The following is a 17,406-nucleotide window of genomic DNA, read 5'->3' on the forward strand; positions in this document are numbered from 1 at the left end:
TGCTTCTCCTCAGACTCCGCCCACAGACGACCTGCCGTCCCCCCCGGGGTTCGTGTGTCCCGAGAAGGAGAAGGGTGCAGAGACCAGGGGAGCAGGCCGCGGAAGGGGGTTCGCCACGCAGGCGCTGACGAAGTCGGGCAGGGCCGTACAGCACGCACCCTGGAAAGGCGACCCTGCAGGTAACCAGGGAGCGAAGTCACTTGGCGCAGATGCGCGCCAGGAAGAGGACACGCTGGTTAACAGGGGAAGAATAAAGTGGCCGGGAGGTCTCCTCAGGGACCCGGGGCCAGGCGCGGGGCGGGGATGGCGGGACTGCAGCACAGATTAAAGGTCACCGGTCAGAATATCCTCAGCTGTGGAAAAAATGATCTGAAAAAACCCTTTTAATGGCTGTATTACAAAACGATCACATCAGAAGGACAGGAGGTCTCTTGCTGCTTTAAAAAAAAAAAACTCAACATGGCCCCATCGCATGGGGCGCACTCTGAGCCAGAGACGCCTCCTGTTCAGGCTCCAGCAGAAGTCCTGGAGGAGGCCTCAAAGCCAACGGGCCTGGCCGGTCCCTCCTGCAGGTGTCACCGTGGTCACTTCTGGGTCCTCCGTGGTCAGGGTTGAAGGTGGCAAAAGCCCCACTGCGCACATCCCTGAGAGAGCCTGAGCCCCAGAACCTTCTGCCAAGGTCTCCACTGCCCCTCCCCGGGTTGTCCGTTCTGCTCTGACCCTCACGGCCACAGCAGAGGCCAAGGGGCCCCTGGTGAAGACCCACTCCTTGCTCCCGCGCCCCGGATGCTGCTCTGCCTTCTCTCCTACCCTAGCTTCGGCTCCCACCCTCTCTGGAGAGCAACAGGACGCCACCGGCTGCTCTGGGCCAACATTTCAGTCTTCAGGGCTGGAGCTGCAGGGCCTGCGGAATTCCTGTCCGTACTCGTGTATCCACTTGTTGGCCACTAGGAGGGAGCGGGACCAACAAAAGAGCAAGCTCACTGGTGAACAAACAGCGGCCATGCCTAGGAGCGGGCGGGCAGGTGCATCCTCAAATTCTGCACTCTAGTCCCCACCCCGCGATAAACTCACAAGGAGCTGTTTCCCCGGGGTAAACAGCCAGGAGGGCATTGTCCTCTGGGAAAAGCCCAAGAGGTCCTGACTACTGCAAAGCCCAAAGTGGAAGCGCCACCGTCTCTCGTTCCATTCTAAAAGGCCACCTCCGCTCTGAAGCTGTTTCTAGGTAATCAGAGAAGGGCTGGCTTGGCGGTGCCCGTCTCAGCACCAGAGCCCTCCTCCACCTCCCTCAGTCCTCAGAGCTAAGACGCGCCAGCAACACATCTGTCTACTGCTTGCTTAGCGTTTCCTTGTTGGCCACCTCCTGGGGGAGATGCGAGATGGCTGGGGCAGTGGCTGGGTGGTTGTCTCTTGGGGTAGAGGATGCAGAGGGGTTCAGCCCCACCGCCCCGGTCCTCCTGGGCTGTGCTCCGGAATTAGGGCAGGACCCCCTCCTGATAGCTGCTCTGTCTGTGATGGGCCCCCACTCCCAGCCATCTCCTAGTCCGCTGGGGCACCTGATTGGTCATCTGATCATCTCATTTCCTGTGGCACCGTGCTGAAGCTTCCGGAAGTGAGGGTGGGGTGGGGTGGGGTGGGGGTGGGGCCCAGCTATGCTATTTCCCACCCAGCCCCTATCTCACTCCACTCTGCAACCCTCCGCTGGCTGTTGTTCCCAGAAAGGCAGGGCTTACCCCACTTGTCTCCCACCAGGACAGGACAGCCAGCATGAAGTGTGTCCCCGTCACCTTCGCCGCTCCTGTGCAGATTCCACCAAAACAGCGCGGCGTTCTGAAAACAAGAGGGAGGCTCAGCCCAGGCCCCTGGCCCTCCGGCCGCGCAGGGGAAGGGCCGGTGCATAGGGTCATTGAAGACGCCCTGCCCTGTGTAGCCTGGGGACAAGGCGTGCACACAGAGCAGCTTGTGTGGGCACTGGCTCACTGACACGTGGCTGGCTGGCGGAGGGCCTGCCCTGCTCCCGGCCTTGGGGACACAAACAAATCAGGACAGTAGAGAGAGACATGAAACAGACCAGGACAGAGCAGCGAGTGCTAAGAGCAAAGCATGGGAGTCATGGGGTCAGTGAGAGACAACGCCTGACAAACCTACCAGGGGAACAAACTATTCCCACTAGAACATCAGCCACGGAGTCGGATGCCTGTCTCCCCACGCTCCCCTGGGACGCAGGCACTACTGAAATCCCATCTCCCTGCAAAGAAGTGGAGGCTAAGAAGGAGCAGTTAGGCCCCAAGCCCAGGTGTGCTGACTCCACAACCTGTGTGCTCTCCTCCCACACACAGGTGCACACACTCGGGCTTTGTGTCCTATACCCTTCCTGCAGACTGACTTTAGCCTTAGCCATCAGAAGTAGACAACGGCCCGGGTAGTGAAGGAAGCAACGGCAGCCTCCGTGTCCCCAAGCCCCCTTAGCATCTGCGGATTCCCCAGCGTCTATTTCTCGAGTGCTTAGGATGAGCCGGCACGGTGGTGGTGGTGGTGGTGGTGGTGCCCAGTGCCTTATAGGCGTGACCTCACCCTCACTGCATTCCCGAACTAGTTCAGGGCTGCGGGGAGTCCCATCTGAAATCTGGAGGAAGTAGCCATTTGCTAAACAGGCCGCCCAGCACGTGACCCTCCTGTATGCCCGGCTTCCGTCTTCCATAGCTCGAACCGCAGCATCTTGTTCCCTACGGCCACTTTTCTGCGCTCGCTAGAGGGAGTGCTGGGGCTTTCCTCTGGGCTCTCGGTGTCTCTAGCTTTCAGTGTTGAATGAGCAAATGACCGAAGGAACTGGTCACTAGTGCAGCCTAAGGTGACTCACACCGAGTTCGTTTTGTTTTTAAAAGATCTTATTTGTTTGAAAGGTCAAATGATAGAGAGGGGGAGAGAGAAAGAATGAGAAAGAGAGAGAGAGAGAGAGAGAGAGAGAGATCTTCCAACCATTGGCCTCAACAGCTCGTCTGGGCCAGGCCAGGAGCCACGGACTTTATCTAGGTCTTCCACATGCATGGCAGGTGCCCAAGGACTTGGGCCCTCCTCTGCTGCTTTCCCAGGCACATCAGCAGGGAGCTGGATTGGAAGTGGAGCAGCCAGGATTGGAACCGGGGCTCTGATAAGGGATGGCGGCCCCCCAGCCTGTGGCTTCGCCCACCGCACAGCAGCTGCAGCCCCAGGTGGGCTTCTTAACTTGGAGGAGCTCTGCAGTGGCAGGGCAGTTGGATGTGCCATCGTCTACTTGTAATGAAAGTGCAACCAAAATAACACAGAGGAGCGGGGAACACGCTGTGGTCACAGGAAAAGCCATGGGCAGCAGGGAAAACCTCTTCCCACCTGCTCCCAGAGCCAGCTCAGGGGCTGGACAGCAGGGAGGGGAGGGTCAGCTGGGCGCTTGCATGAGCACCATCTCCTGGGAGCTCCTCACCTTCACCACCGGCACGCTGAAGTTGGCGTAGATGAAGGCTGTGGCTCCTCCGGCTTCTACCGAGCTCAGCTGCAACCGGAGGGGAAGAAGGCAGTTAAGCTAGCCGCCACCTTCCCTGCTGTGTCCCGTGTTCATTATGATGTTCCTGCACCACTTCCTTCCCAGGACCGCGATTTCTACTCAGGGAGAAATACTTGGAAGCCCTTCGGGAGGCTGCTCGGTGGCAGTGGTGCTGGCCTGCAGGGCCATGAGAAGGGCATGGTTTGGGACTCCTCCTTCCCTTTTCCTTATCTCCGCACTCTCACCTGCAGGCCTGTGCTTTTCAAAACCAGCTAGTATGTGGGACCTCAGGGAGGCCTGTGTGGTTCAAATCCCACCACCTCTTGGCCGTCAGTGTCACCCTACCTGCCACCCTAACCCACGACCTACAACCAGGTCCTAGTTAGAGCCACCCAGTGTAGGCTTGAGGAGGGTGGGGGCCATCTGGTCTTTTCTTTCTAGCTCCTATAATAGCTAAGAAAAATGCTGTTCAACACAACATTCTGGGAGACTTTTCTCTTGAGTACTAGATAAAATCAATAGGTGAAATCTCTTTGGAAACCAGTTTTTAAAAATAGAGATCCATGAATAATCCTTAAGAAAGAAGCCCTGGTCCCTCCAGAGCAAGACTCACATAGATCATGAATGTTGCCACTCGGTTCCCGGACTTCATTCTGTACAGGGGACTGCTCGGTGACTGAGACAAAAATACAACATGCCATTGTTTTACGTGGATGACATCAGAATGATACAGGAAGGGGTACAATGGGGGCATCCAAAGGGGTCGTAGCCCCGAGCTACACCTACTGGAGTAGGTACCACCTGTGCTGACAGGTACTCCATACACTTTTTCACTATTTCTTAGGTATACATAAAAATTAACTGTAGACTAACCAAAACAGAGCTACTTGTCAGTAGCAAAAGTACCTATATGAGCAGTTAATTGCATCCTTGGATTCTCTAAAATAAGGAAATTAATATAGAAAATATTACAGATTATAAGACTGGTATTCTCAAAGATTTGCTAAAGAGACGTAGTCCTTTTGTTGTTGTAGACAGTTGGAGATATAATTTACATACCATAAAATTCACCCACTCTAAGAGTACTGTTCAACGAATTGCAGTACATTTTAACGGTTGTCCAACTGCTCTCAAATCCAATCTCAGCGCACTTCTATTTTCTGAAAAGCTTGCAGTCAGTTTCTGCTCCCACCCCAACCCCGGACAACACTTACCTACTTTCTAACTCTACAGTTTTGCCTTTTTTAGAAGTCTCATATAAATTGAATCATAAAATATGCAGCCTTTTATGTTTGGCTTCTTGTATATAGTTTTCAGGATCTATCTATGTTGTTGGATATAGCAGTAGTTAATTCTTTTTTATAGCCCAGTGATATTCTATTGTGCAGGTGTATCACATTTATTTATTATCCATTCACCTGTTGATGAATATTTGGGCTGTTTCACAATTTTTGGGCTTACAGATAAAGCTAGTATAAATATTCATGTACAAGTCTTTGTATGGGTCTGTATGTATGTATTTATGTTTTCAGGTAAAACACCTAGGAGTAGGATGGCTAGATCACATGCAGGTATACATTTAACTTTTTAAGAAAAGCCAAACTATTTTCAAAGTAGCTGTGCCATTTTGCATTCTCACTAGTAGTAGGTGAGTGTTCCGGTTCCTCCCCATCCTACCCAATAGTCGCCGTGATATTTTCTTGTTTTAGTCATTTTAATAGGAATGCAGTGCTCTCTCACTGTGGCTTTAATATGCACTCTTTAATGATGCTGAACATCTTTTCATGTGCTTATTAGTCATTCACTTATCTTCTTTGGTGAAGTGCTGTTCAAATAATCTCTTGCCCATCTTAAAAAATTGAGACGTTTATCTTATCACCGAGTTATAAACATTCTATATATATTTTGAATATAAGTCCTTTATCAGATACATGATTTGCAAATATTTTCTCCTAGGTGGTGGCTTATCTCTCCTTTTTTTAAAAAAATATATATTTTTTATTTGACAGGTAGAGTTATAGACAGTGAGAGAGAGAGAGAGAGACAGAAAGGCCTTCCTTCCGTTGGTTGACTCCCCAAATGGCTGCCATGGCCGGCGCTACACCGATCCAAAGCCAGGAGCCAGGTACTTCCTCCCGGTTTCCCATGCGGGTACAGGGGCCCAAGCACTTGGGCCATCCTCCACTGCCTTCCTGGGCCACAACAGAGAGCTGGACTGGAAGAGGGGCAGTGGGACTAGAACTGGTGCCCATATGGGATGCCAGTGCCGCAGGCGGAGGATTAACCAAGTGAGCCACGGCGCCAGTCCCTGGTTTATCTTTTCATTTTCTACTGGTATTTTTTGAAAAGCACCGGACTTTCATTTTGATTAGGTCCAGTTTACCAGTTTCCTAATTTTATGGATCATGCTTTGATATCCATCTAAGAAATCCTTGCCTAACCAGTGATCATAAATATTTTCTCTTATTTCTTCTAGAATTTTATAATTTCTCACTTCACATTTAGGCCTATGATCCATTTTGTGTTAATTTTGTATATGGTGTGAGGTAAGGGTCTAAAGTCATCATCATTAGCATTATGATTATTTTGCAGATAGATATTGAATTGTTCCAGCACAATCTGTTGAAAAGACTGTATTTCATTCTCTGAGTTTCCCTGGCATTGTTATAAAAAAAATCAAGTGATCATAAAGGTACTGGTTTATTTCTGGACTCTGTTCTGTTCTATTGACTTCTGTGTCTGTCCTTACACTAGCACCACACTGCCTTGATTACTGTAGTTCTATGCCACGTTTTAAAATCAGGGAGTGTATGTCCTGCTTTTGTTCTTTTCAAAATTGCTGGCATTGTGGCAGAGCCAACATCCCATATGGGCGCTGGTTCGAGTCCCGGCTGCTCTACTTCTGATCCAGCTCTCTGTTGTGGCCTGGGAAAGCATCAGAAGATGGCCCAAGTTCTTGGGCACCTGCACCCACATAAAAGACCCGGAAGAAGCTCCTGGCTCCTGGCTTTGGATCAGCTCAGCTCTGGCTGTTGCACCCATTTGGGGAGTGAACCAGCAGATGGAAGATCTCTCTCTCTCTCTGCCTCTCCTTCTCTCTCTGTGTAACTCTGACTTTCAAATAAATAAATAAATCTTTAAAAAGAAAAAAACAAAATGCTCTATGTCCTTTACATTTCCATATACAATTTTAGAATCAGCATGTTAATTTCTACCAAAAAAAACCCCAAAAAACAAAACAAAAAAAACCTCCTGGAATTTCAATGAAGTTGGGGTTGAATCTATAGATCAATTTTGGAGAGATTTTTGTAATCCTCAGAAATCATTTTATACTGTCAGCAAAAGTGAGCAACTGAGATGCTGGTGAAAGGACAGTGACCAGAAGGAGGACAATCCTCACGGGGAGACCCCAGGAGAAACAGGAGAGACAATTCCTTTCCGGACCACATTCTCCCCCAGCTAGCAAACCTCGGAAAGGCGGATGGTGCTTGGTAAGACAAAGAATCAGCAGCAGTCAGCTAGAAACAAACCTTTCAAATATTCCTGGAATAAGAATCTTTGTTGTAAGATTTCGATTATTATTCCCTGACAGCCCTACAATAGCTCTGCCTCTGCCCCAGCTCCCTGCCCTATAGCCCTGGCCCCACGGTCACCGTAGCATGGTCGAAGTGAGGCTCATAATGCCCTCCGATTCCGTAGTTCACCACCTGGAGATACTCCGCGTAGGGAGGCTGGAGATCGAGGCCAGTGAGGGCAGCGATGCGGTGGTCCAGGGTCACCAGCATTGGGTCTACCGTGTCCTTCAGCCAGGCACTAAAACATAGATTGCATCATCAATGCTCTGGGGCCACAAATGACTCAGTGATGTCTGAATGGATGATGTCAACCACCAGAAGGCAGGCAGGCAGGCAGGAAACTCTCATGTTTACAAAGATACCCAAGACAAAGCTATTGCTTTCAAAGGCTCCTGCATTATGGAAGAGAAGACCAACACAAATATAACTAAGTATCCATCAAGACAGAAAAAAATGAAGACTTTCAATTACTGGGGAGCACAAAGGAGGGAGAAGTTAACTCTGTGAGGTATTGCCATACTATGACGGCATTGCCATACAGTGGCGGCATTTAAGCAGAAGTTTGAAGGGGGCATAAAGTGTCAATACTCACAGATACAAAACACGCAAGGGTATTTGAGCCTGAAGAAACAATGTGAGCACAAACATGGAGGTGTGACTGTGAGTAACACAGGCAGATGCCAAAGCACTTGGTCCATAAAAGAAGTTGGGGGAGATAAGGCTGGGAGAGTGGGCTCAGGGCATGAGGAAGCCAGGGACACGTGGCAAGGCATCTGGATTTTGTTGGTGGATAACGGGCAGTCTGTGAAGGTGTGTGGGCATGAAAAAGATCGGGCACTGAGGGAGGGGTTCCCTGATGACCTCTGAGAGCCCAGTTCCAGGGAAGCTGTGTGGACAGAGCTACATCCAGAGGGTTGGAGCCTGATGCAAGAGGAGAAGGAGGAGATAATTATTTTTTTTTATCTGAAAAGTGAAGAAAATACCATCTCTTCCCCTGAAATCAATGAATATATAGATAAAGTTGATTTTTCTCTGACACAAGAATATTACAAGGGTTAGAGAAAGCCATTAGGCTGAGGTTGCACGGGACCTTCTGAAGTTGAGAAAATGATTCCTCACGTCAGAAGTCCTTAAATGGACCAGACCAAGTAAGTTCAGCCCAATCATTCGGAATCAAAGTTTCATCACTCCCCTCACTTCCCAGCCACCCATGCAGGGGTTGGGCCTCTCCCCCAGGATGCCAGTCTCAATGGCTTGGATAGATTCCTCCTCCTGCTGTGCCACTAGTCCTGACCTCACAGTGAGAATACAGGGTTGCAGAGGGAGGTGGCAGGGGTGGGTGGAGGGGGAGGGGGAGCCAAGCACCCTCCTCTGAACCCTTCCCTCAAGAGGAGCTGCCGGGCCAGGAGTCTGCTCAACCCTCTTGCCCAAGTGCTGGCAAGTCAGGCCTTGCATGAGTCAGGAGGTAGGAATGCACAGGACTGAATTCTCTAGAAAAGCAATCCTATTTAGGAGAGCAACTGTGCACTCATGTTTTGGTTGAGGGCATCCACACTTTTTTCTCAAGTCCTGCTCCAATGGCCTTCTAGCTAAATCCTCAGACTATGTAACAACCTGGGTAAGGTCCTTGGGTGAGGAGAGTCGAAAGGATGTATGGGTATGGACGTGAACCCTGGGCTCTCCAGCGGCCTCTCTGGCGGCACCTGAGTGGCCACTGCTGGCCAGGCAATGTGGTGGCTCAGGCCCAAGGGCAGGCAGCAGGCGCGACAGGAGCTCCTGCCCAGGAAGGGCCCATCTCACCTTTTGCTGATGCGGTACTCCACTTGCAACTGCTGCTCCCCTGAGGCCACCACGGATCTCTGCAGCTGGTGGGGAAAATACGAGACGAGGTCCAGGTAGTCAGGGGCCGCAGGGCAGGGCAGGCCAGGCCAGGGCTCTGTCATGGCCCCGTGTCTTTAAGGTATAAGCACAATGATGTCCATTTCCTCCCTCATTAGAGGGTGTTTTGCAACACGGTACTAGCTTACGGATGGTCACTGGTTGTAACACAAAAGGTCCTAAGTGACCAAAAGGCTCTTAGAGGTGAGAACAGCCTTCAGCATCGTATCTGGCAGTAAGGGTTCCATGATAGTTTGCTGAACTGGAATAAACTGGTATTTGAATCCCTTTTGTATCTGCAAGACCAGCGAGGCGAGGTCAGGGCTGTTGCTCATTCATCTTCGTGTCCCAGTGCTGGGCATGGGGCCCGACCTGTGGGAAGCACTTGGTGTTTGCTGGATGAAATAAACGCCCCTGGCAACTGGAAGCCCTGTGCTCAGAGGCGGCTGCTCCTCCGGAACAGTGCTGTCTAAAGCCTTTCCTTACACAGAATCAAACGCTCTTCTGCCGCATCAGCCTTAATCATGAGAATCAACAACAGGTTTGGAGTCACCATCTAACTGAATGTCTCGATTTTGTTCTGAATTCCTGGGTACGGTATTCACATTATTTATGAAGTGCTTCTGAATTACAAAACCACCGGACTAGGGACAGGAAGACACTGTTATTCACATAGGGATGCGTCTGCTTCTGCCTCTGTCACCAGAATGCCATTTCCCTGCGGGCAAGGCCTCCTCCTTCCAGTGTGCACCCCCAGGCTCCAGAGGAGGCCGGCAGGGACCTTGGTTAAGTGAACAAATGAATGGATGAAGCCAGGCCCTGCCTGGGCTGCAAGATAATCAGAGGCCCTGGGGCCAGGCCCGGTGCTTTCCAGGCAGTCAGGGGCTACCAGGGCAAAGAACCGAGGAAGAGGAGGAAGACGGAACCCCCTTCTCTTCCCTGAGGCTCCCGTCACTCTCCCTGCGGCTAAACCAGGTGGACAACTTGGGCACAACCTCTGCCTTTCCCTGGGCCCACTCCCCACCTATAAAGTGCTGCGCGTGAACAGCACATTCTGGGGAACTCTTCTCTGCCCATTGTTCTCCTAGAGAAAAACCAATGGCCTAGGGAGTCCTCTCTCACCCAATTACAGGGCCACCTCGCATTTAATTCCTTTAGCAATCCCTTACTGTCTCCTAACAAGTCCCTCGCCGTTTGGAACTTATATTTATGAGTTGTTCTCTGTCCCAAGCATTGTGCTAGGCCCTGGAAAAAGAACATATTAAACAAGACAGCGTCTCTGCCCGTAAGTCATCTAATGGGTCACAGTGGGCAAGAACAGGGTGCCATGGAAATATCGAGAAGGGCAACTCACCCATCCCTCTAAGGAACAGGACAGCTTCCTGGGATACCCACGAGAGACATGGGAATCATACAGGTGAAGAGAAGTCAAGGGTACTGTTCCAGCAGAGGGCGCTAGAGAGAGAGCATGGCCTACTCACAGCAAAGAAAACTGTGCAGCTGTAGTGCCGCATGGAAGGGGAGATGCGGAGGAGCGGGCAGCAGCCAGATCACAGAGCTTTGTAAGCATTTGAGAGCGAAAGCGACCTATCAGCCAGTTTAAGCAGGACCGCTGTTGTGGCGCAGCAGGTAAAAGCCGCCGCCTGTGACGCCCGCATCCCAGAAAAGCAGTGGAAGATGGCCCAAGTGCTTGGGCCCCTGCACCTGCATGGGAGACCCAGATGGCCAGTTCCAGGCTCCTGGCTTCAACCTGGTGAAGCCTTGGCTGCTGCTGACATTTAGGGAGTGAACCAGCAGATGGAAGATCTCTTCCTCTTTCTGTGTCTCCCTTTCTCTGTCACTCTGTCATTCAAATAAGCAAACTAAATCTTTAAAACAAGTTTATTTATTTGACCTTTTAAAGATTACTCTGGCTACGTGTGGCATAACATGTGGCAAGGCATTTCAAGAGAGACAACAGGTAGTACCTGCTGATTTACGGTTTAGGTAGGAGACAGGAAGCTACCCCATGGAGCTGCTAGTGACACCACACAACACAAATTCAACATCAAAGACCAAATAACTGACCATAAAGGAACAGGCTATTGTATGTGGCTCAGAAAGTGCTCCGGGAGTGGGCATTTGGCACAGTAGTTAAAGACACTAATTGGGATATATCATTTTTTTAAAAAAGATTTATTTATTTATTTATTTATTTGACAGAGTTACAGATAGAGAGAGACAGACAGAAAGATCTTCCTTCAATTGGTTCAACCCCCCCCCCCCCAAATGGTCACCACGGCTGGCGCGCTGCGCTGATCAGAAGCCAGGAGCCAGGTGCTTTCTCCTGGTCTCCCATGCGGGTGCAGGGGTCCAAGCACTTGGGCCATCCTCCACTGCCTTCCCGGGCCACAGCAGAGAGTTGGACTGGAAGAGGAGCAACCAGGACTAGAACCCGGTGCCCATATGGGATGCCAGTGCCGCAGGCAGAGGATTAACCAAGTGAGCCACGGCACCGGGCCCGGGATATATCATTTTACCTGGGTTTGAGTGTCAGTGCTGCTCCCAGTTCCCGTTTCCTGGGACGCAGCAGGTGATAGTTCAGATTGGTTGAGTCCTTGTGACCCACATGGTCAGCTCAGCTCCCAGCCCCTGCTGACGCAGGTATTTGGTGAGTGAACCCATTGCTAGGACATTGTTTCTCTGTCTCTCAAACACAGAAGTTCTCTGAGAAGTAAGTTTGCTCAAAGTACTGGTGCAGGTAGGCCAGAGTGGTCATGGCTGGCAGTGGTCATCACTGGCAGGACTAGGCAGGCAGGACCAAGACAGGCATGGGGTTTCAATGAAGTCTCTGTGGGTGGGTAGGATGTGGAGAGAAGCAATAAAAGGCCTTGGGAAAGGGAGAATGACTAGGAAGCAGATGGATCCAATGCAAGCCACTGAGCCATCTGTGCTTGGTCTCCCTCGGGGAGCCATTACCCTATAAGGCGCACAGAACTGACTCTTGGGTGAGCCCCAGCCCAGATGGGCATCAGCCTCACCGGCAAGCTGCTTCTGGGGAAAGGGAGTGTGGCCGGGCCTGTGCATGCCAAACGGATGACCTGACCATGAAGTATTCAGCGAACATCTCTGGGTGCCCCGCCTGTCCCATCACCATGGCAACAGAGCTGTTAGCAGGAAAAAGCCGCCTCTGCTGGCCAAATGCAACGGACTGTTGACTCACTGAGAAGCTGAAGCTATGAAAATACATTGTTCTCATTCGCCAGTGGAGCTTAATCATCCCCAAATCCTTCTGCGCAAAGATTCTCGACTTGCCAGGTGTGGCCGATGAAATGTTATTTATTGCTCCTTCTCTCCCTCCAAGCTCATCTGTTAGCATCTCCCTTACAGTCACAGACCTGATGATGACACGCGCCCATTTAAACTGTGCAGCAGCTCTGCCACCACCTCCCGGATCAAACCCAAACTCCCCAGCACGGCCTGCGTGCATCTGCTGATGGCACCTCTCTGTCCAGCCCTCTCTCCCCACGCCTCCCACCATCTCTCCCACACTTCAGCCACCAAGTGCCTCCCACCCCCTGAACACACCTGCACGTGTGCTTTTGCCCTTACTCTGAAGTGGTGGACTTCACCTCCCCAGGGAGCCTGCTCCGCCCTCCCCTCCCCATCAGCTCTTCGTCCACCTACTTTTTCTTCAAAGTAAGGCTCACTTTTCCAAAAATCTTTTTTGGAGAGAGTAAAACAGAGAGCTCCCGTCCACAGGTTCACCCTCCAAATGCCTGCACAGGGCTGAGCCAGTCTGCCCTGTAGATGGCGGAGGCCCAATCACCTGAGCCACCTCCTGCCCCCTCCCCGGGGAGCATACGTGGGAAGCTGGGACTGTGACTGAAGCCAGATATCGAACCTCGGCACTCCGGTATGGGACATGGGATGTGGGGTAGTTTTTTAAAGATTTTTTAAAAAGTTATTTGAAAGGCAGAGTTAGAGAGAAAGGTCTTCTATCCACTGGTTCACTCCTCAAATGGCCGCAACAACTGGAGCTGGGCCAGGCCAAAGCCAGGAGCCAGGGGCCCAAGCAGTTGGGCCATCCTGGATTGGAAGTGGAGGAGCCGGGACTCAGGACTCGAACTGGCACCCAGCCCCCAGGACGTGGTGTCTTAAGTGACATCCTTTTTTTTTTTTTTTTAATTATTTATTTATTTATTTATTTATTTTTTATTTATTTTTAACAGGCAGAATGGACAGTAGAGAGAGACAGAGAGAAAGGTCTTCCTTTTGCCGTTGGTTCACCCTCCAATGGCCGCCGCGGTAGCGCGCTGCGGCCGGCGCACCGCGCTGATCCGATGGCAGGAGCCAGGTGCTTCTCCTGGTCTCCCATGGGGTACAGGGCCCAAGGACTTGGGCCATCCTCCACTGCACTCCCTGGCCACAGCAGAGAGCTGGCCTGGAAGAGGGGCAACCGGGACAGAGTGGACAGTGAGAGAGAGACAGAGAGACAGAGACAGAGAGAAAGGTCTTCCTTTGCCGTTGGTTCACCCTCCAATGGCTGCTGTGGCCGACGCACCACGCTGATCCGAAGCCAGGAGCCAGGTGCTTCTCCTGGTCTCCCATGCGGGTGCAGGGCCCAAGCACTTGGGCCATCCTCCACTGCACTCCCAGGCCACAGCAGAGAGCTAGACTGGAAGAGGAGCAACTGAGACAGAATCTGGCGCCCTGACTGGGACTAGAACCCGGAGTGCCGGCACTGCAGGCGGAGGATTAGCCTATTGAGCCACGGCGCCGGCCTTAAGTGACATCTTAACCATAGGTCCAAATGCCTGCTCCAAGGGAAGCTCGCTTTTTATGCTGCTACAGCACAATTCTTTGCACACCCTTCTATTACGGCGCATATCATAGGATATTGTAAACATTTGCTTTCTCCCCCTTGCGCAGTTAGCTACTAAAGGGAAAGGAGCAGCATTTCCTCTCCTTGGAGAGGCCCAGCGTCCCGTCCGGCGCGGCCACGCAGCCTCCGCGCTTCAGCTCCTGAATGAATAAACGGCTGGCTGCGTGAGCAGCACGGAGGGAAGCCCCAGTGTCTACCTGGACATAAGCCACTCTGAGGCACCATGAATCTTTAAAGAGGCCACATGCTTATTGCAGGGAGGTAGTCATGCTTCCCGGGGGTGGGGGTGAAATGTCCCCTGCCCCTTGACATTCAGCTTGTCTGGGTGATTGCGGTGCCCCCCCACCCCAGAAGGATTCAACATCCCCCAGGGTCAGCAGCGGTGTCCCCACACTTCGCTTTGACCAGAGGAACGTGGAAGGAAGTAGTGACTGGTACTTCCAGTCAGAAGCTTTAAGGGCCAGCTCATGTTTGCCATCACTGTCTTTTTCCTTATGTACGAGACTGGCAAGGTCCCTAACAGAGGCTGCTGTGCCAGGCTGTGTGTGTCTGTGTGCATGTGTGTTGGAGGGTGAGGGGATGGGGTGCTGTGGCACAGCAGGTGAAGCCACCGCCTGTGATGCCTGCATCCCATGTGGGTACCGGTTCGAGTCCCAGCTGCTGCATTTCTGATCCAGCTCCCTGAGGGTGAGCCTGAGAAACAGTAGCAGATGGCGCAACTGCTTGGGCCCCTGCACCCATACAGGAGACCTGGAAGAAGCTCCAGTGTGCCTATTTGGGGAGTGAACTGGTGGATGGAAGATCTCTCTCTCTCTGTAACTCTGCCTTTCAAATACATAAACTAAATCTTGAAACACAACAATAATGAAAAGCAGAGTGTGGGGCAGAGCTGCAGCCCACCCAACACAGGTAAGGTGAGAAAGAAACAAACTTTGCTGTTGTCATCTTGGAGATTTGGGGGCTGCTTGTCACCAAGCATGACTTAGCCTGGGGAATTCACACCAGCAGGCAGAACAGCACAGCAGTGAGGCTCGGAGCTCCGAGCCCCAGCTGTGGCCCTGGCTACATGTGTGACTACACGCGAGGCCCTCTCTGGGACAGTTTCCTTGTTACCTGGAGAAGGAAGCTGAACTAGATAATCTTCCCACTTGGCAAGTCTGGAAATATGTACCACGGTGTCACTCCTTGCCCTCACCATGCCATGCTTTGCTGCTTCTACCAAATGCAATCTTGAGTCACTTAACGATTGGGATATATTCTGAGAACTGATATCGTTAGGCGATGCCATCATTGTGTGAACATCATGGAGTAAACTTACATGAATGAAGACGACTTGCATGTTCCTGGCCATACTATCTTATGGGATCACCGTCACAGAGGGAGTCCCTTAGTGATTAGACCATCGTTATGCAATTTTGTAAGACATGGTGGACATTTGGTGGGGAGTTTTTAATTTTATTTAAAAATAATGCTTATTTCTTTTCATCTAATTAAAAGAGAGAGAGAAAGAGAAAGATTGAAATCTTCCAGTCACTTGTTTACTTTACTGCAACAGCCAGGGCTGGGTTAGACCAAAGCCAGAAGCCAGGAACTCCATCTGGGTCTCCCACATGGGTGGCAGGAACCCAAGTACTTGGGCCATCATCTGTTGCCTCCAAGGCGCTTTAGCAAAGGCTGTATCAGATGCACGGAGTAACTGGGACTTGAACTGGCACTCCCATATGGGTTGTGGGCATCCCAAGCAGTGGTCTAACCCATTGCCAACAACACCGACCCCTATTTAGCTTTTGAGGTTGAATTCACAGACAATGATGTGCGTAAGTCTCCAGTGCACCATTTGCTGAGTTTTGATAAATTCATACAGCTGTGTGCTCCCTAGCAGCATTCTGAGAGCACATTTTCAACGCCTCCAAGGAAATCCCCTTGTTCAGCACCCTAGTAGTTAACCTTTTCCCCACAGAGGCAAGCACTATTCTAATTTCTTCCACCAGTCAGAACTCCTGGACTGGGGAACCTGTCCTCCTGCTCCCAGACCCCAGGCCTGGGAAGACACCAAGAGAAGTCCTGGGCAGGCTTTGGGGACACTCACCCACGGTTCTGCAAGCTCTCGAATCTTGTGAGCCTCCGAGTCACTGACAAAATCATGGTAGAGCGCGACATAGGGCTCCAGGTGGATGACCTCCTTCCGGATGGGCTGGAGCAGCAGGTAGGGGCTGGAGTTGGTCTCATAAGAGCAGTAGAGGCTGGGGATCTGGTAGTGAGTGGGCTGGAAGGGAAGAGTGGAATCAGTGGAAGAAAACAGGGTCTGGGTGCAGAAACCAACTCTGGGGAACCATGGCATAGAAACCTGGCAGGTGAGATACAGAATGTGATCACCCGGACGCTGTCCACGTGAGCTTCACCGCTCACGCCAGCCCTCCCCGTCATGTCGCCCCAACTCTGGCTTCTCACTCTCAAGTCAAGCATGTCCCCCTCTGTCTCTTCCCTTGAGGAGTCCTACCTGGGAGCCCAGGTTCTGACACAAGCCCTCGTAGGTGTCTCTGGTCTGCAGGTGGGGGACATTGGGCCTCTGGATGACAGCTTCTGTTACTGCCTGGCCGGGGCTCTCTGCCAAGAGCCTTTCATATTTCAAGACATTCCTGGCCATCCTCTTATTGTCGGGGCCTGGAAGAGACCGGAGCAGGGAGCAATGCAGACAAACCCCGGGCACAGGGTGAGCGTTCCTGTCATGCAGGACGGCGGTCAGACCCTGCCGATGCATCCTCACACCAATGCCCAGGAGGGGGTGTAAGGCCCTCACTCCCAGAAGGAGCTCCTGGCATCAAATAAAGAGCACTCAGGCCTATACAAAGCTACACAGGGCTAAGGGAAAGAAAGATGTGCCTGATAGACTAAGGGATCATGAGGGAGGCTGCTCTGGCACAGTGTGATGGTCAGTTTTAATGTAAAGGGAAAAGACTTCATGTATTCATTCATTCGCTTACCCATCCATTCAATAAACATCCAGCAAACATCTACCATGGACTTGGTGCTGTGGTAGAGACCAACCTCCCAAGCTTAAAGTTTAATGGGGAAAAGGGACAGTTAAAGCATGAAAATGAGTACAATGAATGAAAGTCCAGAGAGCCACAGCCTAAGCAGAGGGACCCAAACTGTTCTTCCCTGGAGAACTGGAGGTTAATTTACCCTCAGCGCCACGCTATCCTTCAAATTCCCTAACTTGTCTAGACACAGAGCAGTGTGGGACAGGGGGTTCTAGTCTGGATTCTCTCGTGGCCCTTGGGATCCCCAGGGAATGTGTGCCTTTTTTGTGTCCACTTGTTTGTACCCTCTGGCTGCAAGATGCCCCATGGTTGGCAGCCACCAGTGGCCTGCTGGCTTCCAGGCCTGGTTCTCAGTGTATCTCAGAAGGAGGCGCTGAACTTTCTAAGGCTTCCTGAGGAGCTCAATTTGCTTCTCACCACCACCACCACAATGCCACCAATACCATCACCACCATCACTACCACCACCACCACAACCACCACCACCATTACCACTACAACCACCACCACCATATCACCACCACCA

The 17,406-nt window shown here is 51.5% G+C and overlaps 1 protein-coding gene across 3 annotated transcripts in view; it reads right to left on the reverse strand.

Moving 5' to 3' along the window:
- Positions 1-358: 358 nt before the first annotated feature.
- P4HA3 (prolyl 4-hydroxylase subunit alpha 3) overlaps positions 359-17,406 on the reverse strand; it is a 38,816-nt gene continuing 21,768 nt past the window's right edge. For 2 of the 3 annotated variants that reach the window (XM_062196705.1, XM_062196706.1), the window contains exons 6-13: positions 16,338-16,501; positions 15,927-16,103; positions 8,896-8,960; positions 7,174-7,333; positions 4,134-4,196; positions 3,461-3,529; positions 1,734-1,830; positions 359-947 (exon numbers count right to left, since the gene is read on the reverse strand). In XM_062196705.1, coding sequence (XP_062052689.1) covers positions 877-947; positions 1,734-1,830; positions 3,461-3,529; positions 4,134-4,196; positions 7,174-7,333; positions 8,896-8,960; positions 15,927-16,103; positions 16,338-16,501 — 866 coding nt within the window. In that variant the 3' untranslated portion in view covers positions 359-876. The remainder of the gene's footprint in view (positions 948-1,733; positions 1,831-3,460; positions 3,530-4,133; positions 4,197-7,173; positions 7,334-8,895; positions 8,961-15,926; positions 16,104-16,337; positions 16,502-17,406) is intronic. The other variant, XM_062196707.1, reaches the window with a different exon arrangement.

Source organism: Lepus europaeus, chromosome 7, assembly GCF_033115175.1.
Source record: "Lepus europaeus isolate LE1 chromosome 7, mLepTim1.pri, whole genome shotgun sequence".
NCBI lineage: Eukaryota > Metazoa > Chordata > Mammalia > Lagomorpha > Leporidae > Lepus > Lepus europaeus.